Source organism: Aptenodytes patagonicus, chromosome 7 (genome assembly GCF_965638725.1).
Source record: "Aptenodytes patagonicus chromosome 7, bAptPat1.pri.cur, whole genome shotgun sequence".
Classification (NCBI taxonomy): domain Eukaryota; kingdom Metazoa; phylum Chordata; class Aves; order Sphenisciformes; family Spheniscidae; genus Aptenodytes; species Aptenodytes patagonicus.
In genome coordinates, this window is record NC_134955.1 from 11,256,858 (window position 1) to 11,281,130 (window position 24,273).

Sequence of the window (24,273 nt, forward strand, 5' to 3'; positions counted from 1 at the left end):
TTTAAAAGGCTATGGACTTCAAAACACACTTGTTTTTGAACTGAACAACAGATAGAATTAAATCTTGTCATCGGTCTTTGTTCAGTTTTCTTTCAGCTCTAACTCTGTGATTACTGTGCACAGACTGGGTTAAACAGCTCTGCAGCCCCCTAAGTGCCGGGCTGTAACAGAGGGCAACGTTTTGGTCCTCAAGAGGTTTTTTTTTCCCTCCAAAGTAGTTTTAATGGCATTATAAAAAACAAAAACAAAACCAAAAAAACCCCAAACACCATTTTGTTGAAATACTTTAATGCTTTTTATTTAATTTCTAAAAATATTTTTGGAAGGCGAAGCAAAGACAATGAATTAGAGCATAGCTGGAGTTTTTCTTCTTGGGTAAACACAAAAATTAATTTTCATATTCATTGGTTCCTTACTTTAAATTCTGCATCTTGCTTTAACCAGAAACATCACCCTATCTGGTTTCTAGGTAGAGCGCACACAAGACTGAACCTTCCCCTACAGTAAGTTCTTCCAGCCACTCCCAAAAACATGTGCCCACAACCCTTTTTCAAAGTCTACTCTAATTTGGATCTAATTTTCATTGAAGCTATTATATCATAAGCCCACTGCGATATGTACTGATATACATATGCTAAATTCTCAGCTTACAAAATCTTTTTAAGATGCAAGCAGGGCTTTTTTTGATTTTTAAAGAAATTGTATTTAATATAAGCTCATGACTCATCAATTAAAAAAAAGCAGTGTTACAGTAAGCAAGATAGGTCAGGCAGTTTTATGATTAATGGGGTCAAAAAGTTAGAATTCATATTTAAAACTTCGGTTGCTCACACTGAAACAATTAACCCTATCTACTGAGCACCAACTATACACCAGCCAGAAAAAAACAACGTAAAATTTCAGAAAGAAGCAATATTATATCACAAAACACTTATTTTGGTGTGTGTTCCTCTCCTTCAAAAAAAAAAAGCAAAAAATGTCTCCAATTTATCAAGCGATTTTCTGGGTGTAACTCTTCCAAAACAAATCTAGCTTTTAAATATGAGATGTTAGAGTACAATGTGTAAACTAGACATGCCCTAGTGGCTGTTTTGCTGCAAAAGCATCCTGTTTTCTGATGTATCAACTTAAAATCCCTTTCCTCATACTAAAGCTAATATTAGGATTTGGAAAAGGAAAACAGGAATCATTTGATCAACAAGGAGTCTCTTGTGGAAACTTCCTGTATGTTAATGGTAACATCAGTTACAAAAGTGTCTGCCAATTATACTGTACCTCCGAGAAAAATCATTCTTATTTTAAATTTATTTTTCTGCTAACTTGACTGAGCGCTCATGATAGTAAGCGTCAAATGCACTGTAAGCAACTACTGGATTTTAATTAAGAGCATTCCACAGGAATAATACTAACACGTGCTGAGTGATAAGCATATATGCACTAACACTGTTCTGTAAAGCTTTAAATTACATGCTTCAGTGCGTTAGGTTTAAATCCTAGAAGACATTGGCACCAATTGCTGGGATTACAACTTTCAATTAAACCTAGAACTAAATTACTGGATTTCAAACCATTTCTTTAAGCCACACCTGTCCGCTAAGCCTTTCACCACAGTCACACTTAATAACCCTTAACAGTTTTCATCTAGAAAGCTCAAACAGTCTTTCAAACTGAACCCTCGTCACTGCTCCATTTCACATATCTGGAAACTGAGGCACACAATAATTAAATATCCAAGCCTAATGCAGGAACCTGTGTCACGGCCACGGCTTTTGAAAGTGGTGATTGCACCTTGTTCCCAAACTTGTTGCTCATTCTCACTCTCACATGATCATCATCTCTTGCACAAGCATTCACATGGCCTTATGATAAATTACATCAGGAAAGAGCTTCAGATTAAAACTAACCAACCAGTCAACCAAAAAAGGTTTGTTTTAACCTATGTCAGTTCCCGATCCCATTCATTCCACAGCCACACAAACACTTGAACTGGCTCAAGGGAGGCAACACCCCAGGGGTTATGATCAGAGTGAGACTCCATCTTTCAGTCAGCTTGTAAGACTAATGAAACTACAGCATTAATGCTGGAACTTTGTAATATCCTGCTGTGCACATGAAATCGTGCACGCTCAGGACCACGTGATCTTTCAGCAGAGAAGGTGAAGAGGGAATGTGCATTCAAAAAACAATATTCCAGAAAATACAACCAACATTAAGGGATGGATCTTCAGAAAGCTCACTGTAGGACTGAGAAACTCCTTAGGTAGCACCACTGAAGGTACGAAAAACTTGACATGGTCAGAGGCCAAATGGGAAAATTCACCCAAGAAAATATTTGGAGAGAGGTTTAGTAAACGTACATAAAAAGAGTTGCCAATTACAAATTGTCGGAGGCTGGCAGAGCATTCTGAAAAGCCATCATATGCATCTCATATTTGTCTACAGCTGTACATCTCTGGCCAGTAAGTGCTGAGCTGGTCGGGCCTTCGATTGCCTGTTTTTATGTTAACTAGCAGATATAAGAGAGAGAGTTGCTATTTATAAAAAAATGCTTATTAGTGATATATTAAATTAACAAAAGAAATAAAACCCTAACATTCCTATTTAGATTATAAACATTAGAAAAGTGCCAGATAATTATACCCACTGGTGTAATTCAGCTCTTCTTTCAAGACCTGAAACAGTAAGATTTCTCTCGAGCCTTTAGATGGTCTTCTCCAATGAAACACCCAGAGGAAATACTTACCTTTTGGGGGCAAAGGGAATAGAAATTGCACTCTGGTCCATGCATGTAAATTAATACAGCTGAGTCTGTAGCCATTATTTAGGAAGTGTGCTCTAGGGTGGGCACATCTCAGGTAGGGATTTTCAGAGCCAAATAGTAGACTTGGCAACAGAATGTTATATTGAATCAGCGCAGCAAAATTCTCTAGTTGGCTTTGAAAACCTCAGTCATGTTTCCATCTAATTGAAGAAAAAAAGCAAACAAAAAATATAAATTCTTGCCTCCTGATCCAGAACTATCCTCTATTTGAAAAAGTGGTTAATTGCTCTTCTAAGTAATGTTAAGCTTACTCAGACTAAATCTCACCAAGAAACATTTGACCCAACTTCATATGAATTTAATATGGCAGCATACTCAAATTTTCTTAAAACCTCATGCTCATACTCTTGGCCAAGCCACAGTTGAAAAGCTGCATGGATGCTGTGCATGGTGGAAAAGCAGTGGAGACACAGGGGAGAGCTTTGCACATGCACTTTCACACCTGGAGTACTGTGCCCAGTTCTGGGCTCTTCTGTGCAGGAGACATATGGAGCTACTGGAGAGAGTCCAGTGAAGGGCCATAAAGATGATTAACAGCCTGGAGCATCTCTCATGAGGAGAGGCTGTGAGAGCTGGGACTGTTTAGCCTAGAGAAGAGAAAGCTCAGGGGGATCTCATCAATGTGCACAAATATCTGAAGGGAGGCTGTAAAAAAGGCAGAGCTAGATTCTTTCAGTGGTGCCCAGTGACAGGACCAGAGGTAACGGACACAAACCAAAACACAGGAGGCTCTGTCTGAACATCAGGAAAAACATTTTTACTGTGAGGGTGACCGAACACTGGCATAGGTTGCCCAGAGAGGTTGTGGAATCTCCATCCTTGGAGATATTCAAAAGCCATCTGGACCTGCTGGCTCTAGGTAGCCCTACGTGGGCATGGGGGTTGGACCAGATGACCTCCAGAAGTCCCTTCCAACCTCAGCCATTCTGTAATTCTGTGACTGCAGGCACACAATGATCTTTGTAGCTCAGCAGTGACACTCTCATGAGCAATTGTGAATGGATGGAGACACATCATCTACCTCCCATCACACTGCCTGTATGAACCCAGAGTCTGGGGTTCTGGTATACACAATGATTCTCTAACTCAGAAATGCTCAGAAGGTTCAACTATTGATACAAACTGGAGAACAAGACTCCCACTGCAAGAGCAAAGAATCCACCAGGCCATGCATGCCCTCAACCACTCTTCCCACGCACAGACATCAAGTAAATAACTCACATTAAGGAAATCTAAGCCATGTGCATATACAGGAACACCTCATTCTTTTCTTGAATTCCTACAAAGAGTTAGATTCATTTAGTACCCTGGTAAAAAGCAGTATTGCACAAATATTCTCTGGGCATAGGATCTGTTACGAATCAAAACTACTAAGTATTATTTTGTCTTTTCTCTTATCTGATGTTTGATATATTTCAATAAGTATTGTACACACCAGGAAATAAATGACCTGTGCGCTTTGAGAAGAAGGTGTGAAGCTAACATATATCACTTCTGAATAAAGAAATGATCCTCTCCTTTTCTGGAGAGTGACATTACAAAAGTGGGTGGTTGTTTTCTGCAGATGAAATCCCTGAAACTGCACATTCTAGCCCATACTCTGTAGTAACTGCTTTGAAGCAAAAATAAAAATGCTTGGGCTGCTGCTCCTTCTGCAAAGGTTTCAATGACAGTAACAACAATGTATGCTAACACTTTTAAAGCCTGGGGAACTAAACGACAAGGAGGACTCCGCTAAACATAGAATCCTCTACAGTGCCTGGATGAAACAACTGAAGAAAACTGCTGCAGCCGATTGTACTGTCTCTAGGTCTTGGCATTCATTATTTAAGTTCAGTGGAAACTGTTCAGCCTTGAAGCAGACTGACTCATGCACTTTAACTTCCAATTTCCTGCAAACGATCCATTAGTTTTTGGCAAGTTTCATACTGCACAGTACTTCCATGAAAAGGGCAGTTCCCAAACTCTTCCAATTTCAACAGTGTTTTTTGTAACAGAGTTTTAATGAAGGTAGAATTTGTAGATACTCACGCCGTTACAAAACTGAATGTGATCCCCACCTGAAGACATCCAACACACTTATCAGAGGTAAATGAATGACTTTGTTCCTAAATGTTCTCTTCAAATGTACTTACTGGGACAAATCCTACTGGGCTATACTATACTGTCCATATGAAGCAGTGGGCATTTATCAGAGAACAGAAGCTGGGTTTAGACGTGCAGTGTTAAGTTTTATCTGACAAGGAAAGTAAAAAAAATATTTGCATACTACCTACACTTCTCCCAAAAGTACACTACTTAGGACTCCTATACTTCTCTGGGTTTACAACGGCTGAAGTGAGCCACTTGGTAAGTGCTAATTCCGTCATTTGCAACTACAGTTGTTTTTAAAATTACCATTCCGTTCAAATATTTTGTCACCAAGTGGTATCTGAAATATGTCAGTAACTCAAAATGGAAAATAACTGTGGTATCTCCAACGCCATCATTTGGTAACTGCAGATAAATGTGGTCTAGTAAATGGTGACTAGTAAAATAATTCTTCTTCCATCCCCAGGATATAATTATTTAAAAATGGCAAGAGAGTTGAAAGCATCAACATACATACATGTGAATACAGCTTTCAAAGTACTTGGTAGGATTCCAAATCTATATGTGCTCCAGCTCAATTGATACGATACAAAAGCTTTCCCCCCTAAAATTAATTTTTTTAATTCATGCACCTTGCAGAGTGTGGGGCTGGAGTCTTGTGTTTATACACACCCTAAGAATGCTACAGTAAATAGATTTCCTAACCTCAGCATATCGAATCTCGATCTACACAAGGCAGTCATAGACAGGTTGCAGACTTTTCATGTTCATTCAGTTCCCTAGCCCTCTCTCCTGAGACTGTCAGCAAGCACAGATTATTAACTGAGATTTGCAAGATACTCTACTCTTCATAAGAACTGACCCAATCTCATCCAAATAATTTTACTTAAGTGATACAACCGTCAAATGGTAGTGGATTTTTGGCCACTATGGGAAAGTTTAGATGTGACAAACTAGGCAAGATGGACTAGTAGCAAAAAAGTTTTACAAAATAGAAGCAAGCTCCAGAATGTTTTGAAAGGCTTGTTTTTAAGTGTTTAAAAATACATTGTGTTAGACTAACAGGGGATTAAACACTGTGGGAACTTAAGTAGCTATTTAGGCACCTAGATCCGGTATGTATCTGGGTGTCCAAAAGACACCTACCAGCTCTACAGGTACCTGCATCTCAGCTGGTAAAATCCACCAGGTATCCAATTCCCTAGTGCAGGACACGAACAGAGACATAAACCTGATTTCAAAAAACAGGTGCTTATTTCCCAGCCTCCTTTCCCAAGCTAGACTTTGCACAAGTATTTGTGCAAGATATGGAAAGATGGCAGACCAAAGTTACAATAATTACTACCTACTGCAGAGGGTTACCTTACTTTCTGCACAAGCAATGTGGCATTCGATGTTTCATGGCAACGCTAAGTTTTCCTGATTTTCTTTGTATGTAAGTTACTATTCTCCACTTCAGAAAGAACTCTCTCCTACCTTGCTGAAACCACTAGGAAGTATCCCCAAAGACTGGTTAAATGCTCAAACAGTTAGCATAAACCTAACCTCTTTCTTTCTTTCCTTCCTTCTTTCATTCCTTCTTCCTTTCTTCCTTCCTTTAATGGACTCTAATTTCCTCATTTTTAAAATGTGTAATTTCTTGCAGCTATGCTTATGATTCAGTCTGACAGAACCGCTTCACTCTTTCCACTACATTTTCAAGCCTTAACATAGTGTGTGCCTGATTTAGTCCTTAAGCTCTGCACACTCTGACTTGATCCATGTATGCACCTCTTTGAGCACGTGAATGGTTTCTTGACTTGTCTACTTGACTTGTCTACTTGCATGCTTATTGTTAAGCGAGGAATTAAGTGGTTTGTCAGAATGATCCCAAGTGCTTAGCATCTGAACAGCATGAATTTTTACTCGGTTGAGTAAGAAAACTGTTCCCAGAGCTTCATCTCTCTATCCATGCTAACTGCCTACATACGACTCTACTTTCCTGACAAAAGAATAAAATTTACAGACATTCTTCTCTCTGGGATTTATTACTGAAACTGGAGACCAATGGTTTAAATTGGGGAATCAAATGAAGCAGAGCTGGTATACTAGTCATCTAGGGGTTAAGCTAATTTGTTAGTGCCCTTGCTGTTTCTTGCAGTCAGCCACTATGCATCCACTCTTTAAATTCTGAAAAGAACACCGACCTTTAATCTGTGGTATTAGTTCCTTTGACAAAATGGAAGATTATGTCTTTTTCCCACAAGCCTTCATGCGAAGCTTAGCCACCTTCCATCTGGTCTGGCTAATTAAATGTAAGTTAACATTAAGTTAAGAGCCAGCTCCAGCCCACAGACCTTCTATTCTGCAACTGCAGATTTATTAATTGGCCAAACTATTTGAGTATTTAATTCCAATTTTTGATTACTTCTATTTTCTTCACTCTCTCATGAAAACAGGGAAATGTTTTTGAAGACATATTTGCATAATTTCAGCTCAGAAACACAAAACATTAAGACATGCTAATAAGATTCTGAGCAGCCATAAAATTGTCAGGTTTTTTTCTTCTGTATTTGACATGTTAATAAAGTACCGTCATAACAGTGTGAAGGATCTGCCTATTATGCACAAGATCTGGAATCGCTGGAGCTGTACACTTTTAAGCTGGCTGTGACCCACAATCTGGCCCTATATGTACTAAAACTAGAGCCAGTTGTTGTGTTCCTTATTCAGTCAAAACTTTCTTTGACCTTAATGGGCATTCTGTCTGAATGAAGAACAAAGGGATTAGATCTAATATGGGGAGTTACTAATTGTAATCATGCCCACAGTTAACTTTTGATAAAATTCATTTGGAAAACTGAAAATGCAGAGAATCTACTAAGTCAAAATGGTGCTTTGCACTGTTTTATTTTTAATATTAACCCTACGTACGTCTTGTACCTAATCTGTTTTGCTGTATTTAACATTAGACGTTAGAGAGGAAAACTAGAAGCTTTAAGACTTTTAAAGTAAATAATGTGGCAAAGTTAGATTTATGAATTTGTTTTAACACATGATATTACTTTGAGAAAGATTGTTATTAAGTAAAACAGGTTAAACCTCTTCACCAAATCCTCCTTCTTTGGAATAGAGGCAAAGATCACATTAAGAAATACTATTTCTTCATATATTCATCTAATATAATGCCTGCTGCAACAGTATGTAAAGCAAATTAAAAAATGCAAAACCCAGAAAATTTCTGCCTAGTTCACACAAACAAAAAAATTAAACACCAAATGAGCTGTTGTTAAAAAAAAAACCCAAAAAAACAACCCAGTTAAAAGTTCAGTTTCATATAAAAATCTAAACTGTATCAAGACATGCAACAGAGAGTTAAACAACAAAAACTGTGAATGGCACAAAGCGCTATCTAATGGAGCAAGACTAAACACTGAAATTAGGAGACCACTCCTTGTTTCCACTTCTTACCCTGCAAAAGATCACGTGAGTAAATCAACTCAATTCACCTTTTTCTGCCTCAGTTGCCTCAAGCAGACGGTATGGATAGAACAAACATTTCTCCCTTTCTGTCCTCACTCAAAAATTCTCAGGTGTTTAGAAATGCCCAGACGAAGATGTTCTGTGTAAGAGCAGACTATTAGCAGCTATTATTATGTTGGAAATAGAAATGGACAAGTAATTCACTTCTAAGAGACTCTGAAAACAAAAATGCTGTTGTTACAGAGTGCAAGACCAACAACAGACACAAAGCGTTTTTTATTAGGTTTAGCTATAATATGGGATTTTCTTATCAACTTATTCTGTTCTCTCCCCTACCCATTAAATTTTAATGACCTGCTTGATAAAAACCTTTCTCATGAACCTTTGAATCTGTTTTATCCTCTGCCTAGCTTACTTTACATTTCTGCTCTTACTGTACACACCAGCGCTGTGTTCTCTGTAGCTTACCCTGGGAATGCTGTTCTGCACATAGAGTTGTTACCTTTTACTCAGACAAAAGCAACATAGCTCAGAACGTCTGAAAAAATCCCCTGGGGGTAACTCCTTAAAAAATGAAATATGAGAATCAAAATGCCATCTAAATTTACTAGTCCTACTCTAAGACCAGACACAGTCTTCTTCCAAAGACCCATTAAGATTCAGTTCATATTCAAAATACCAGACCTGCAATACAGTGAAATGCTGAGCTCCATTCTGACACACTTCTAGCTGATTCCTGTGAACTAATTCCTGGCACTTACTCTGCTCACACCAGCTTTCCTCGTGAACTGGAGCCACCTTGTGCCCTGTAGAGCACCTGCACCCTGCTGTCCATTTAGGAAAATGTTTATTTACAAAGCATACTGGCATTCTGTGCATGTATGCAAGAAAAACACCTAAAAAATATTTATTCGGATTCTATCTAAATTGTTACATTTGTGAGTAACTGTTTCAAGTCAGTTAAACATGAACAAAATTATAAAGATGCAAATCAACTGGATGCTGATTTTTTTTTTCCAATCGAACCCACCACTGCAATGAGTTTTTAGGAAGTATGTAAGACACTAAGTCACTCTGAACACTCGTGGTATCACAAGGAACACCACCACTATTTTCCAGTTTATTATCTGTTCTTACCCATAATTGAGAATTAGAACAAAGCAGGGACAAGAATCCAAGACCATGAGCTGCTTTGCTGCATGTTTTATTTTGCAGTAAAATAGTAAAGTCTCTTCCTCTATAGTAATGAATTTGAGTGCACAGCATACGGCCTTAAAATGTTTACAAGTGCTACAGTTCAGATTTGGCCTCTAGCCTTAAAAATTCAAATCCAGCTTTGAAACATCCCCAAAACTCAAGTGTTTAATTTTTTTTTGTCTCGTTATAAAATAGGGATCACATGAATCAAATAGATCTGGACATATTTCCAGAGGCTACTGGGGCAAATTCTGACTCAGGGCCAAATCTACCATATTGATGTTCTTTTATTCTAACAGGATCAATATCAAATGTGTTGAGGGTATGAGAGTACTGAGCCAATACATACTTCCTTTCCTTCTCAAAGCCAGGGTGATTTTCTCTATTCCAAGGGGGGAGGACAGATGTGATCACACCTTCTAGTAAAATTAATACACATCATTTAAACACATGGGACCTGACATTTCTTCTTAAGCCTGAAAGCACAGGCCACAGAAAAAAAACCCAAACCCTGAACTACATAGTTACAACAAAAACTGTTCTGGCCTTTTACCATTCTTCTTCTTCATGCACTCTGACGACAAGTTAGGCATATCATCTTTTGAATCTGGTACTGCAATACATTATACTGCATTTACTCTGAGCACTCTGACATTATCATTATCTTCTTTTGTGCCCGACAGCAACTGCAGCTCCTATAATGCCATTATTGTAATTAAGAACAATCTGAACCATTGACAGCATTGCCTCGTTTGCCCTAGAATCCCCTGTGCATTAGTGTTCTTCTAAACCAATATTTCACTATTAATAGTTTGCTGCTTTAGAACTGCCTACGGTTAAAAGAAAAAAAATTATTAGGCCTCAGCCTAAGTTGATGGTCGAAGAAGAAACTTGTTAAGAAAAAAATAAATGAAGGGCTGTACATTGGCAAACTGTTAACGCTTTTCTTTACACACACTGAAAATGGATTCACACCCTGCCAACCTATTCAGGCCGTTACCCAGGTGAGGAAGCTTATTTTGGCCTGCTTCAAAAGGACCACCTGTACAGATACAAAAGAAAACATCTCTCCCTTCTCCCACTAAATGTACCCAAAGTACTTCTCTGTCTAAACTCTCCCTTTCATTAATCCAGCTCACAGCTGGATAAGTAGGGCGCAGCAATTTAGACATTCTTGTCTGGGAAATTCTGACCTTAGCACCTACTCTTGCTGCACACGTGCTCTCCAGGCTGCCTGTACCCCTGTCCATCTGTTTGCAAAGTATGACGCCTGCTTGTTTGCTGAGCCAGGAAGGTGGTCCACCATAGCCCTATGATTGCTTAACACCCAAGTCTTTGACTGTCTGTAATTCCAGGGAAACAATCAATCGTGACCTGAAGAAGTGCAGGTACAACTGGCAGGACAGCACTGACACAGTAATGTGCAACTCTTAGAAGCTATGGCCACAAAGCCCATGGCCAGGCAATGAGAAGCAACTTACTTACATTTTTTCCTCCACGGTAAATGAGAAGCTGGAGTATTAAGACCTAACATAAAAGAAACCAGCGGTCATTACCTGCACACTATCTGAAAAGGGCTATGTTGAAGTCTACCTATTGAACATCACTGGCAACATGGAGCTTTATCTATTTTTAGTAGATATGAACACAGGAAAGCACTATATGAAAACGACCAAAGAAACATGGCTAGTGGAAAAAGTTGGTATCTCCAAAGGATAATACAGAAAAACACATATGAAAAAAATTATTTCATAACTCCCTTTCTCCATCCTGTTTCTAGCATAGTTAACTTCACCTGAACTGTTTGCTTGTGCACTGCTGCAGCCACCAAAGCCAAGAGGCCAGCTCTAATTAGAGCACTTAAAAGTTGTCTTACTGCACGCAAAGGCAGGCAAGAGATTCAGGTACTACATGAGACTTCAGTACAAATACTAAAGATGCGGTGATGGATTTTTCTTCTTGTGAACACCCATTCCATTAAAAAATGATGAACCCTATACTAAAGAAACATTCAGGAAATTATAATGTTTAGACTACATTTAGAATTTTTGATACTTTCAAAGCTTTTGCAGTATGAGACTGTATTTTCATGTCTGGAACACCTCTCCCATTCTGGAGATGAACAGCTGCTCCCCACTTTACCATGCCTTTCAGCCTCTGCTCAGAGCTTTTGAAGGGAGACAGTGGCCACTGACAATTGTTGCACTCCTTCTTCTACCACCCTGACTAAAGTCCCTTTTTCCAAGTGGAATTTCATAGGTTTCACTATGAATAAAGGTTAATCTCACCCACCACTGGGTCAATGCCATAGACTGCTCTATCACTCCATAGGAAGGGAAAAGAACAGAATCAGCTCTATGCTAAGCAGAAATAAGAGAAGCCAAAAGGACTTAACCACGACTATAACTACCAAGAATGAATCACAGAAATATATATTCCAGGTGTTTTCTTTTGCAAAAATAATTATCTAAGAAAAACAAGATGAGTAAGATATTGTCAACCATGTTACACTATGTGGTGCTTAACACAAACATCAATAAGAAGTCATGAAGAGAAATGAAAAGACTAAAAGAAAAGCAGTATTGCTAACTCATGACCAATGTGCTCTCTTTAATTTTGTATTAAATCCACATATATGGTAAGAACGTGTTATAGCACCACATGCAATTATTCCACACGGACTACTACAAAACTAAAAGGAAAGCAGAACATTTGGGAGACTGTAGAGCCTTGTTACTTAACCCTGCAATTCTTTAGTATTTTCAGTAAGATCATCACTTGGTTGAACAGTGGCACAGTCTAGAGCCAGGTGCAGGATTAGGGTGAACAGATGGTGGCTAATCTTCCTAATACAGCTCTGCCAATACAACTCACTCTTGACCAGTTACATCCATGTTTTTCTTTTTTTTTCTGGCCTTTGGTTTTCCCTGGCCTGAGCACAGGTTGTCAAGGGGTAGTTGCATGGTAGGCTAAGGATTCACATAAGGGTGCTGATCTGATTTTGCTTTTGGTCCAAGATATCTTTTGTTTGTATTTCAGTCTGGTCACCAAAGTGAATTAACTCACTGGCACGCTCAACACACACACACACACACCCCCAATCCCAAAGAGGGACATGGGTATTAAAACCAAGTAATGTTATCTATTAATAAGTATTAGCACACCAAACAGAAAACGTATGACGATACTTATAAAGAGCAAGGCTCTGAGTGCCTTGCTACTCAGTGCTCTGAGTACAGCTACACACTCAAAGAAGCACAAGAACTATGAGTTGGAGAAGGCACAAGGAATACACAGAGAGCAAGCTAAGCCTTCAGCCCCACCCCAGCCCTGCGTTTGGAAGAGCTGCAAGTGAAAATGTGAAGCACTGCAAAATATCCTGCCTTCCAACTCATCCTCTGTCACGCAAAATGGCATCACACTGCTCCCAGCACAGCACTGACTGTACCTAGTGCAGTGTTAACTGCCCTTTCAAGGGTCATCTCTTTTGGTTTCGGCTGCAGTTTAGCTAAGAAAATAGCCTATCATTAGGGACACAAGTCAACAGCACCGTGTATTTTAATAGAAACTGGTGTGGGGAGGAAAAGGAAGAGGACAGAAGCAGCAGATGGGAAAGCAACAATATTTTAGGTACACCTCAACCACTGCTTTTCTAAAGCTTCACTTCACAAAGAACTGTGCCCCTACAACTGCTGATTTCGCCTTCAGTGACATCAGCATTTTGCTGAAAAAGACTGCAGAACTCTGTGGATTAAGTTAATAGGAAGCACTTGATCTCAGATACAGTGAAATAACAAAAGAACTGGACTGTCCTTATCTTAATCTCAGTGAGAAAGGCAGAGAGACCAGTATTAAACTATTTGGTCTGCAGGGAGGGCATGGTTTACTGGTTGCGGAAGGCATTAAAGAGAGAAAAGAAAAAGTAGGATATATCCCAGAGATTCTGTCCAAGGGAGATTCATAGAAGCACAGACCTGCACTTACAAGAAGCTGCCTTTAAGCTGAGGGGTTTCAGAAGATGTAGAACCCCACAAGCAGTAATCAAACCCAGCGAGAACTTTTCTCTTTGTCAGTCTTGGTGTCTTGGTCTTCTCTTACCTTCAGGGCAGATTCCTTAAATGGCAAGGGAAATGTTGGAGTTCTAAAATTACAGATTCTCTTGACAGCACGCTTACTTTACTGAGGATGAAAATGAGAACTTCATATTTACTCTTTTCTACAGCTTCACTTGGTTATATCCACCTTCACGTTGAAGTCTAGATGCATGTTTTTATGAGTCTGATATCAGGGATAGCGTATTTTAAATCTGGAGATGTAAAGAAAAAATTAACATTGAAATAAAGGTACATCGGTCTGAGCTGGTCTCTAGCTGTTTTTTTCTTCTTTCCATGGCTTTGTCCTGTAATTTGGAAGCACTGGAGGCTCTTCAGCCACTTGTTTAATGCTGATTTTACTTCACCACTTTAATCTTTTTTACCTTTCATCTAGATAATTGCTATGCATCTAGCCAATTACAGCAGATACTGAAAAGAACTGACAGAGTATGCTGTCACCATGCCTTCATCACACCTGGCCAGTCGGAGGTATGAGCTTGGTGGACCAGACCAGTCCACCTTCCCTCAGTTGAGATCCTGAACCATCAGACACCTGAATCTCTAGATGATGTCCAGAGGTCCCTTCCAATTGTAACTATTCAGTAATTCTGCAACCCAAGCTTGTCAGTGTCTATGACAGCACAGTCCAGCTGGCAGCTTGTAGCCACCACCCCTTCCCCACAGATGGGGAACAGCTGCTGTAGCAACAAGCACTGCCAAACCACCAAGCACTTTCATCCATGTCTGCTCACAGCACCCTAAAGAGCTCAGCAGTGACCGCTGCGACCAAGGCAGCGCAAGGAGAGGGGGGTGCAGCTGCTGCTGAAGGGAGAAGAGGAGAGGAAGGGATGGACACAGTCTTACAGAAGACATCCTCCCTCCCCCTGCCCTCCAGCCCTGTCCCTCCTCCCAGTCCAGCAGCACCTCAGAGAGCAACTGCTTTCTGCAGCCAGACCCCTTGCTCTGCTCCTCTTCACACCCCCCTTCCTTTAATCCGTTCCGTGCATGTTTAGTTTTATCCTGTATGAAACCTATAGGCTTAGATGATGAAGAAACTGCTCAAATGGGAAAAACACAGGAATAAAAGCCATACTTCTGTAACAGCTAACTTGCCCACATTATCTAAGGCTGCTTTTGGAAGTCAAATGCCAAGACAGAGTTCAGTGGCTGCTGCATGCAGGTAGTCAGAGAACAACGGAATTAATGGTCGTATTGGGTCAGAACAGCAGATCAAAGTCCAGGGTCCTGGCCCCTGGCAGAAATGCATTCTTAACAATACAAACAGGGAGAAGCAAACCAACAGAATTTTTTCCCTTGGTATAAGCTTCCTAATAGCTGTGGATTTCATGACAGGTATTTAATGATTTCTGAATCTGAAATGTCTGTGATGGCCTACATGATTCGCATGTGGGCCACTGCAGACATTTTTTCTTTTTTCATCTAGAATCCACCCAGACCCATTTTTAGCACCCCTCCCTTTTAAAAAATATTTCTGGCATCCAAAACATCCTATAGCAGTAAGTTTCACAACTTAGCATAGAGTAAAAAAAAAAATTCTGTGTCCCTTTAGTTAGTTCAAAAGCAACTGGATGGACTTAATGACTGGGGGTGCTCTTGTGGGAACAGGCAGGAGAGCCTGGCTGTGTGTCCTCTTCATACACATCCCCTACTGAACGCATGGGTCCTCCCGCCTCCAGTGAGACACCACCATGGGCTCCTTTGCCTCCTCTCTGGCAGAGGAGAGGTTGGCAGTACTGTGTTTTGTGCTAATCTCGACACTGTCAGCACTTTTTACGTATCCTGTTTTACAATCCTGTATGATCTAACCCCTTCACATATGTTTACACATGCTTGGAGACATTCACATAAAGCAGGCACTGATACGCTCAGCTCTACCATGATATGGTACCTATGGATATAGACTCAATAACCTGTCTGGCAAAAATGCGGGCATCTGGGACTCATGCGTTCCTACACATTTGATTGCTATAGATGAAACACATGGACGAAGCATAATTGGACTGGGCCCTACATGAATATTTGGTTTTAAAAAGTGACTTTTTTTAGAATAAGTTTGGATTATCTTTGACTTCTGAGATTCAGAAATACATTCACAGGTAACATTTTCATATTTTTCTCTGAACCAACCAGAGCCAAAGCCTATTTAAAAAAACAGAAAAAAAAAGAAAAAAAGTCTCTTGAAACCAAAACCAAAGAGAAAATGCATTAGATAAAATTCCCAATGACATCAGGAGTCCTAGAAAAACTGAAACGCCAGAAATAATGTTAAAATGCAGATTACAGGAGAAAAAGCCAGGAAAATATGCAAGGTATACAGATAAAGAACTCTAGGTTGCAAATTATTGCATGCAGGGGCTCTTTGCACTGTTTGTGAAAGTATAGTGCCTAACATAATAGGACCTGGCCCTCAGTTTAGCCACATATAAACAATAATAGATGCTTAATAGTGTCTTACAGATAACAGCTAACAGTGCTGATTAGTTTCCGTTTATTGCAGAGAGCAGCACTTGTGGGAAGAGGAGGCAGAGGCAGGAAGGCGAGAGGCAGACTCAAAAGCTATCAAGGCTACAGCAGTTACTCTTTCACCCGTACAAACCCAGCACAGCACGGCTTGACAGATGACGAACAGCTTCAAGCATGCTGGAGCTGTCATTTACATATATGCCCGAGAGCTGCATCTGGAGGGCTACTGCCATCCCAGCATAAGCAACAGTTGGGTATTCTGTCTACACTGACAGAAGCGTTTCAGAGGCAATTATCTTTCTTTCTACCGAGCAATCCCTTCAATGGTCAGAGCAGAGAGGTCTCCCCAGATATCCCTTGACAATTTGGATTCAAAGGATGGAAACAAAACCCCAGTGCTCTCCTCTTGAGCAGTTTGTCTTCCTTTCATACGCTGTAGATATCCTCAGAAGGCTCGTAGCAATGAAATGACAACAAACAAAGCAGGTGAGTCTTCCCTCTTTTTCTTTTTGCTTTCCACGTTCCTTCCACTTAACAGAAGTATTTTTTCTACTTAACAGAACTTGCTCCAAGGCAATAATTATTTCAATGGTGGTACTAATAGGTTTTGTCCAGCATCAGCTACGCAGCTGTCTATAATGTGTCTGTGGCATTACACCACGGACATGGGAATATGTAACACAGTATATAGGAGAAAGACTATAAGCACATTTCAGTTGCTACACACTAAGGTTGGAGGTAAAGCGCATTATGTCAAACACCAAAAACAGCTGTTTAGCTATTCTGATGGCACAAGAAAGCCTAGGATCGATGTACTGATATGCTGCAGTAGAAGACAGAAATTCAGAAGTACTGATGTAAGAGTGATGACAAAGCCTTCCCCACGTCATTTCTTTTTCACAGAAAACACTATATGCTATCTTCAAAGCACTAGTATGAAATTTGCATTCATTTTCATCGTTTGCACTACGTATTAGCAAATACAATGGTAGGACATATATCAGTTCTTCTTTCAGCTTCATCTGCATTTTAAATATAGCATCAGGTGAGAGCAGTAGAAAAGAAAAAGCCTGCAAAGCATTTAAGCTAGTCTAGAATCTCACATGAGAAACAGACAAGCAAAACAAAAGTCAACTGATACAAAAAAAATAGTCCTTTGCACCAGTAGCGCATTACTCTACTCAAAAAGAAGTTGCAGAAGCAGGTCTGAAGAAAATAATTTAAATATGTCAATTAAAATTCAACAGAACACTTCTTGTATACTAAAAAATATATTTATTTCATAGTAAAATGCCCATAGCCAGACCAAGGCATGATCTCTCATACAACAAGGCATTTTAGTCATGGATTCCAGAAAGACAAAAATTTTACTTAAAACACCTGAAGAGCTCCCATCACCTTACATTTATTCTTAATTTGTATTTTTAATTTGTTCTAATTTCATATTATTCTGTGAAAGGCATGATGGCAACAAAGTAAAGATTAAGAAACTGAAGGTTATTATCAAGAAATAGCAGAATCTACAATATTTTACACTGTTAACAGTGTATTCTCTACAGAGAACAGCCTACTGTGACCTCAAATATCAAAATGAAATCAAAACAAGACATACAAAAGAAAAAGAAGAAATATCATAAGTGGAAGCTAGAAGAAAATTCATTCCTTCTCCTGCCCATCAACACAAAATAAACTAGGCAGAAGAGCAGTCAAATTACTGAAATTGATGTCGTATCAATTGGAAAATCAACTGAGCCCATACAATGAGCAGTAATTGCTCTCTACCAAAATCATGGGTCCAAGCTGTCTGTTTCCCATCTGCTCCTACGCAATTTAAGCAATTCTGAACTTTGTTCTCTGTTCCCAAATGTGTCACAGATTTATTAGCATGTCAGGGGCCAATTCTTAAGATTCTCCACTAAGGTAAACTATTAGGAGGAGTGAAATTTCTGTGTCTACAATTGCCAGGCCAGGAAAATTCAAGGAGGACAACCACACATGACCTTACTGAACCCACCATGAAAAATTCATAAGATAACACAACACACACCCCTACATCTAAATAAAGAGGTCATTCTGTTCTCTCCTTGCACTTGTATAAAGATATGTCTAGTACACAATGCAAACTACTATGAGGAGCTTACAAAAAATTTTAATTTGTGGTTGTTTTTTGCTAATACAATGCAACTCCATCATGCATCTTAACTCCTGCCAGATAAGGGCTGGAATCCTCCAGTAGCATATATGGGGTGGCTAAGTCTTTGAATGCTTTTCAGGAATGAAAGGGATGGAATCTTACTATGAACTACAAATAATTTTTGCATACGACAGTTCAGTCGTAAACTGGTCATCAAATATTCTAGTATTATCTCACAATTTTCTCATTAGATAAAAAGCTAATTATAATTAATTCCAAACATATTTAATCATTCATAATTTTTGTTACCTTAACAGAATTTATACACTATTGAAAGATGCAGCTGTTCATGCTCTCACAGGAAAGACTAAAGTACAATGTTCTCATACTTGAATTACACCAATGGCGATGGGATACTGTAAACGAAAACCAGGCTAAGATCATAGAACCATAGAATCATTAAGGTGGGAAGAGACCTCTAAGATCATCGAGGCCAACCGTCAACCCAACACCACCATGCCCACTAAACCATGTCCCTAAGTGCCTCATCTACTCGTCTTTTAAATACGTCCAGGGATGGGGACTCAACCACTTCCCTGGGCAGCCTGTTCCAATGTTTCACCACTCTTTCAGTAAAGAAATTTTTCCTCATGTCCAATCTAAACCTCCCCTGGCGCAACTGGAGGCCATTTCCTCTCATCCTATCGCTAGTTACTTGGGAGAAGAGACCAGCACCCACCTCGCTACAACCTCCTTTCAGGTAGTTGTAGAGACCCATAAGGTCTCCCCTCAGCCTCCTCTTCTCCAGGCTAAACAACCCCAGTTCCCTCAGCCGCTCCTCAGAAGACTTGTTCTCCAGACCCTTCACCAGCCTCGTTGCCCTTCTCTGGACACGCTCCAGCACCTCAACGTCCTTCTTGTAGTGAGGGGCCCAAAACTGAACACAGTATTCGAGGGGCAGCCTCACCAGTGCCGACTACAGGGGCACGAGCACTTCCCTACTCCTGCTGGCCACACTATTTCTGATACAGGCCAGGATGCCATTGGCCTTCTTGGCCGCCTGGGCACACTGCCGGCTCATGTTCAGCCGGCTGTCAACCAGCACCCCCAGGTCCTTTTCCGACAGGCAGCTTTCCAGCCCCTCTTCCCCAAGCCTGTAGCGTTGCATGGGGTTGTTGTGGCCGAAGTGCAGGACCTAGCACTTGGCCTTGTTGAACCTCATACAGTTGGCCTCGGCCCATCGATCCAGTCTGTCCAGGTCCCTCTGCAGAGCCTTCCTACCCTCAAGCAGATCAACACTCCCACCCAACTTGGTGTCATCTGCAAACTTACTGAGGGTGCACTCGATCCCCTCATCCAGATCATTGATAAAGATATTGAACAAGACCGGCCCCAAAACTGAGCCCTGGGGAACACCACTCGTGACCGACCGTGATCCTACGTGACAGATGATGACATAAACAAATTTGAGCTCCAAATTTCAGATCTTATGAAATATTCTCTAATATTTAATGACAATGTATTTTCCAGATCAACATATGTCTTAAGGTATGACTAATCCCTGCTTACATCACGTGTGATATCTCAAGTAACAGTATCTCGCGTTACTCTGCTTTGGTCAACAACTTGTACTGTGATATTAGAGAATTCATTTCACTTGTGTAGAATACTCTCATCTCTAACATGGGTGGAATACTTACCTTTGCCAAGAACTTCGAAGTTCATATGGAAAGGCTTGCTATATACTTTTATATATATTCATACATATAAATTAATGTTATTACAGAAAATCCATTTTATATTGTATTATAAACTACTTTTGCTACATCTAAAACTATATAGACTTTACTCTCTTTATAAATAATCTGCATTATTCTTCACCATAATGTCACTTCAGATCCTAATGGATTTTCATGTGGTGGAGCATTTTGGCACTGGCTCTATTGTTGCAATATATAAAAGTATTCTTTTGACAATGATCAAAATGACTGTTGATGGCATAAATACAAAAACCATATACGTATAACCATATATCACCATAACTACCTATATAACACAGTACTAAAATGTAATTAGTATAAAACATTTTTGCATTATTTAAAAACACTAATTCTTAGCCCTTGTGGCAAAACACCAAAGTTAATCAGTAAGTTTCTGTCCTCTATGTAGCAGCAGAACTTATACCAACTGAAAGATAGAGAAATTTTCAGTTGCCCCTTATTTATCATAAGCACACCAAGTCCCACTGACTTTCTTGACCTATTGCTAAGCTGTAAGACCCGGGTATGCTCCTGAGTTTTTGATTCCAGGTGTGCACCCTAAGCATGGCCTGGCTTAACACAGAGGGGCGTGCAGCAGAGGAACAAAACAGAGGGGTGTGTGCAGCAGCCCCTTGGAAGCCCCTGAGGGTGCGCAGATTGGAAAAAAAGCCATAGTAATTCTAGCCAGGTTTATAACCCAGATGATCAGGAGACTGGGACGACAGAGGCATGTTCTGCATAGTCTACATTCATCTCAAGGAAGAACACTTGTTCTACTGCCCATACGTTAAAGATAACAATAAATTGGAATAACCAGAATTGTTGCCTCATGAAGAAATACTGACATAGGCGAAATCCAGAACATGGATTTACTCTACTGGAATATTAAAATCACAAAGCACAAGACTAAGTAGGTAAAAGGGGAAATGAATACCCTATACAGAAAAAACCACAGCATTATTTCTAAAGAGTTACTAACAGTTCATCGTATTTAGAGACCTTACATGATTAGAAATCAACATTCACAACAAAATGGGGTAGAAATCTGTATCAGACTAACAAACTGGATTAGAGAATAGATCCTGGTGCCGTACAAAAAATATGAGGAAAGAGTAAAGGTGCCATCCAAGAGTACTTCATTCTAGTTTACAAAAGTTGAAGGTCTAGACATGGCCAGTTGAAAAAACATTTTTTTTTCAAATGCCCATGACTTATACTTGAACATTTTCTAATACATTATGTGTGCTAACAGTTGAATAACGATGTGCAATCCTATGACTGAGACCTGTCTCTATAGGAAACCTGTCACTGGATAGGTCAATTAAAGCAGGAAAAAATCAAAGAACAAAGCCTAGATGAACAAGCAATCTGACCTCCTATATGAAGTTCCTAGCTAGACTTCAAATACACCTGGAGCCCTGCAAACTGTGGCAGCACAACTTAAGATGGAACCCGTGTGTGTCACAGCCTGCAAGAAAAAAGGTGACTCATTAATAGTTTGCAAACCCGTATTTATTTCTAGCAGAGGAAAGATTAGGAAGCATGAAGAGGGTAGGCTTCACAGTAAGGATTTACCAGCTTTGAAGCCATCTGAATCTGCAAAAACAAATAAACAAACAAACAAAAAAGGAAGAGAGCACAGTATCAATCGCACCACTATATGCACTTCCACTAAAGAAATGTGATAAATACATGCAGAAGTAAGAAGGATGTTAAGATGAATTTAATAAAATAATTTTTCTTTCATCAGCAAATAACAAACTCCTCATAAAGTTAAAAAATTTTTCTCCAAACCACTGTTATTTTTAAATAAACTTTAGAAAATTGGGAAACACAAAGGACAACACTGATGTTGTTCCAAAATTTCAAAAGGGTAAATATCAATACGATGACATAATGAAATGGCAGGTGCAGGTTTCAGTCAATAAATCTAATGCAGATATAGAAGTAATGAGAAGAAATATGACTTCACAGAATGCATCTTTTTGTAAGATTACAAGATAGTGGATAAAGGTAACTGCTGCCTCTAACAGTTTGCTGGAAATTTGTGACTTAATAATATCTGTCACTGAGGAAAACAGCATTGTTTAATAATAATAATACTGAATATACTAAATCTACTACAAATAGTATATACTATTATATATATATAATATATATTATATATATATAATATATATATATTATATATATTATAATATTATATACTACTACTATTTACTATTGCATCAATTTCTGGGCCATCTGCAACGACCAGAAAAAGCCAACTAATGTGAGCACAATCATGCAACATGCGTTTTAATTGAAAAGCAAGACCATGCATCTCAGAAAGATGACGTGATAGTTGCAGACTGAGGGACTGTACTTGCCAAAGTTCTATCATCCTTGTCCGCAGCACTGGTGCTACTCTGAAAAACCATGCCTGGTTTCAGTAGCCATGTATACATCAGAAGCAAGAGTCTGCTAAGCATAATATCCTTCTTCGTACTTGCAAGCAATGAACATTGCTTGAAAAACTGTTCTGAAGTGACTGTTACTTTGGCTCTATTTGCATCGTATTTGAATTAACATCAGCTGTGAAAATGATGGGTGAGCAAGGTTAAATTCCAATTCTCTGTTTCATGGGATTTTAAATAGGCGATTCAGTAGGGGGTGGATATTAATTCACATGTATGGACAAAGAACCAGACTATTGTACATGCTCGGTGTTCTTCCAAGGTCCACTGTTGCGAGGCAAAGGTTTTCTTGCTTAGTACAAGAATAATCAGGTTAAGTTTTCAGCCTTTGAGGAATGATTACTATCACAAACATTAAATCAGTTGTGTGCATTACACTGCTTTCTCAGAGCAATGTGTATCGACCATGCTGTACACCAATATAAAGCAACACACTACGAGTCAAAGAGGATTTGAGCATCAAGTTTTTGGGGTTTTGCACCACAACTTAAAAGACAAGTACTCCTGACGGGCTACGACGCGCGGCCGAGGCGTGCAGCGCCTTCAACCTGGACAAGCCCCAGGCCCTCCCCAGCTGCGCGGAGCTGCGAGGCGCTCGGGCCCGCAGGCCTGGCGGGCCCGCAGGCCGCCGCGGCCCTCGCCCGCCGGAGCGCTTCACCTACTGCCAGGAAACACTCCCCTTCTCCAGCCCGGGCACCCCAGTCCGTCCTGCCCTGCCCCTCTCTGACCCCGTCCCGCGGTACGAGCTCAGCACTGCCCCCCACACGGGGGGCACCGTTCACCCGGCCCGAGCTCCGCGGCTCGTCCCCCCGCCCCCGCCGCCGCCCGGCCCGCGGTGCGGCGGGCCCGCCTCGGCCGCAGCGCACAGCCCGCCCCGGCGCGGGGGGCCGTTAGCGGCGGCAGCGGCGGCGACGGCGGGTGGGGTGTCAGCCGGCCGGCGCCCGCCCGCGCTCCCGCGTTTCTCCGCCGTGACGCGCTGGCACCGGGGAGCGGCACCGGGGAGCTGCGCCCGGTCCCGGCGAAGCCGCGGGGACAAGGCGGCGCGCTCCTCCCTCGCTGCTCGCCTGCTCACCCCACCCCGCACGTCCTTCCCCAGTCAGCCCCTTCCTCCCGCTCCCCAGAGCCTTTTCCTCTCCCCCTGTCTCCTCCCCCCCCCCCCCCCCCCATTTTACGGTAACTCCCAGGAAACGTGCAAACCTGTAATTTTTACCTTCTTTGGCTTTTTTCCTCCTCGCCAGCGTGCCGCCGAGCTTGCCCAGGAAGGAGTCATCTTTCTTTCTGGACGGGGGAGATTTAGGGGTGGGGGACTTAGGGGAAGAAGGGGACTTCTGGGGGGAGGTTGCCATGATGGCCCAGCTGGCGCTCGGGGATGGAGGAGACGGGTCCGAGGCCCCGATGCCGTGGGAGGCTGCTCCCGGCTCTGAACGGAAGCGGAATTATTTCAAGCATTTGAGGCAGCTCCTGCTCCGCTCTCCCGGCTCTCCCGCTCCTTCCCTCCCTCCCGCCCGCCCTCCCGCCCGCTCGGCGCCCGCCGGGGAGGGCCGCGTCCCCTCGCACGGCTCCCGCCGCCGGCGCCCTCCTCAGCCCAACGGCCGCCTAACGCCCACCCCCCCAGCCCAACGGCTGCCCAATGCCCACCTCCCCCCCCAGCCCAACGGCCCCCTCCTCAGCGCAACGGGCGCCTCTCCCTGCCCCTCTCAGGGGGGGTCAGCCATGGGCCGAGGGTCCTCGTTTTACCTGCCCACGGGTTCTGGTCCCTCAGGCTCAGGAAAAG

At 41.2% G+C, this 24,273-nt stretch overlaps 1 protein-coding gene across 2 annotated transcripts in view; it reads right to left on the reverse strand.

Annotated features, from left to right (window-relative positions):
• Positions 1 to 23,963, reverse strand: part of PARVA (parvin alpha) — a 69,641-nt gene extending 45,678 nt beyond the window's left edge. For both annotated transcript variants that reach the window (XR_012995848.1, XM_076343959.1), the window contains exon 1: positions 23,710 to 23,963. Coding sequence is in view for 1 of the 2 variants with exons in the window: in XM_076343959.1 (XP_076200074.1) it covers positions 23,710 to 23,845 (136 nt within the window). In the remaining variant the exon portion in view is untranslated. The remainder of the gene's footprint in view (positions 1 to 23,709) is intronic.
• Between the last annotated feature and the right edge of the window lie 310 nt (positions 23,964 to 24,273).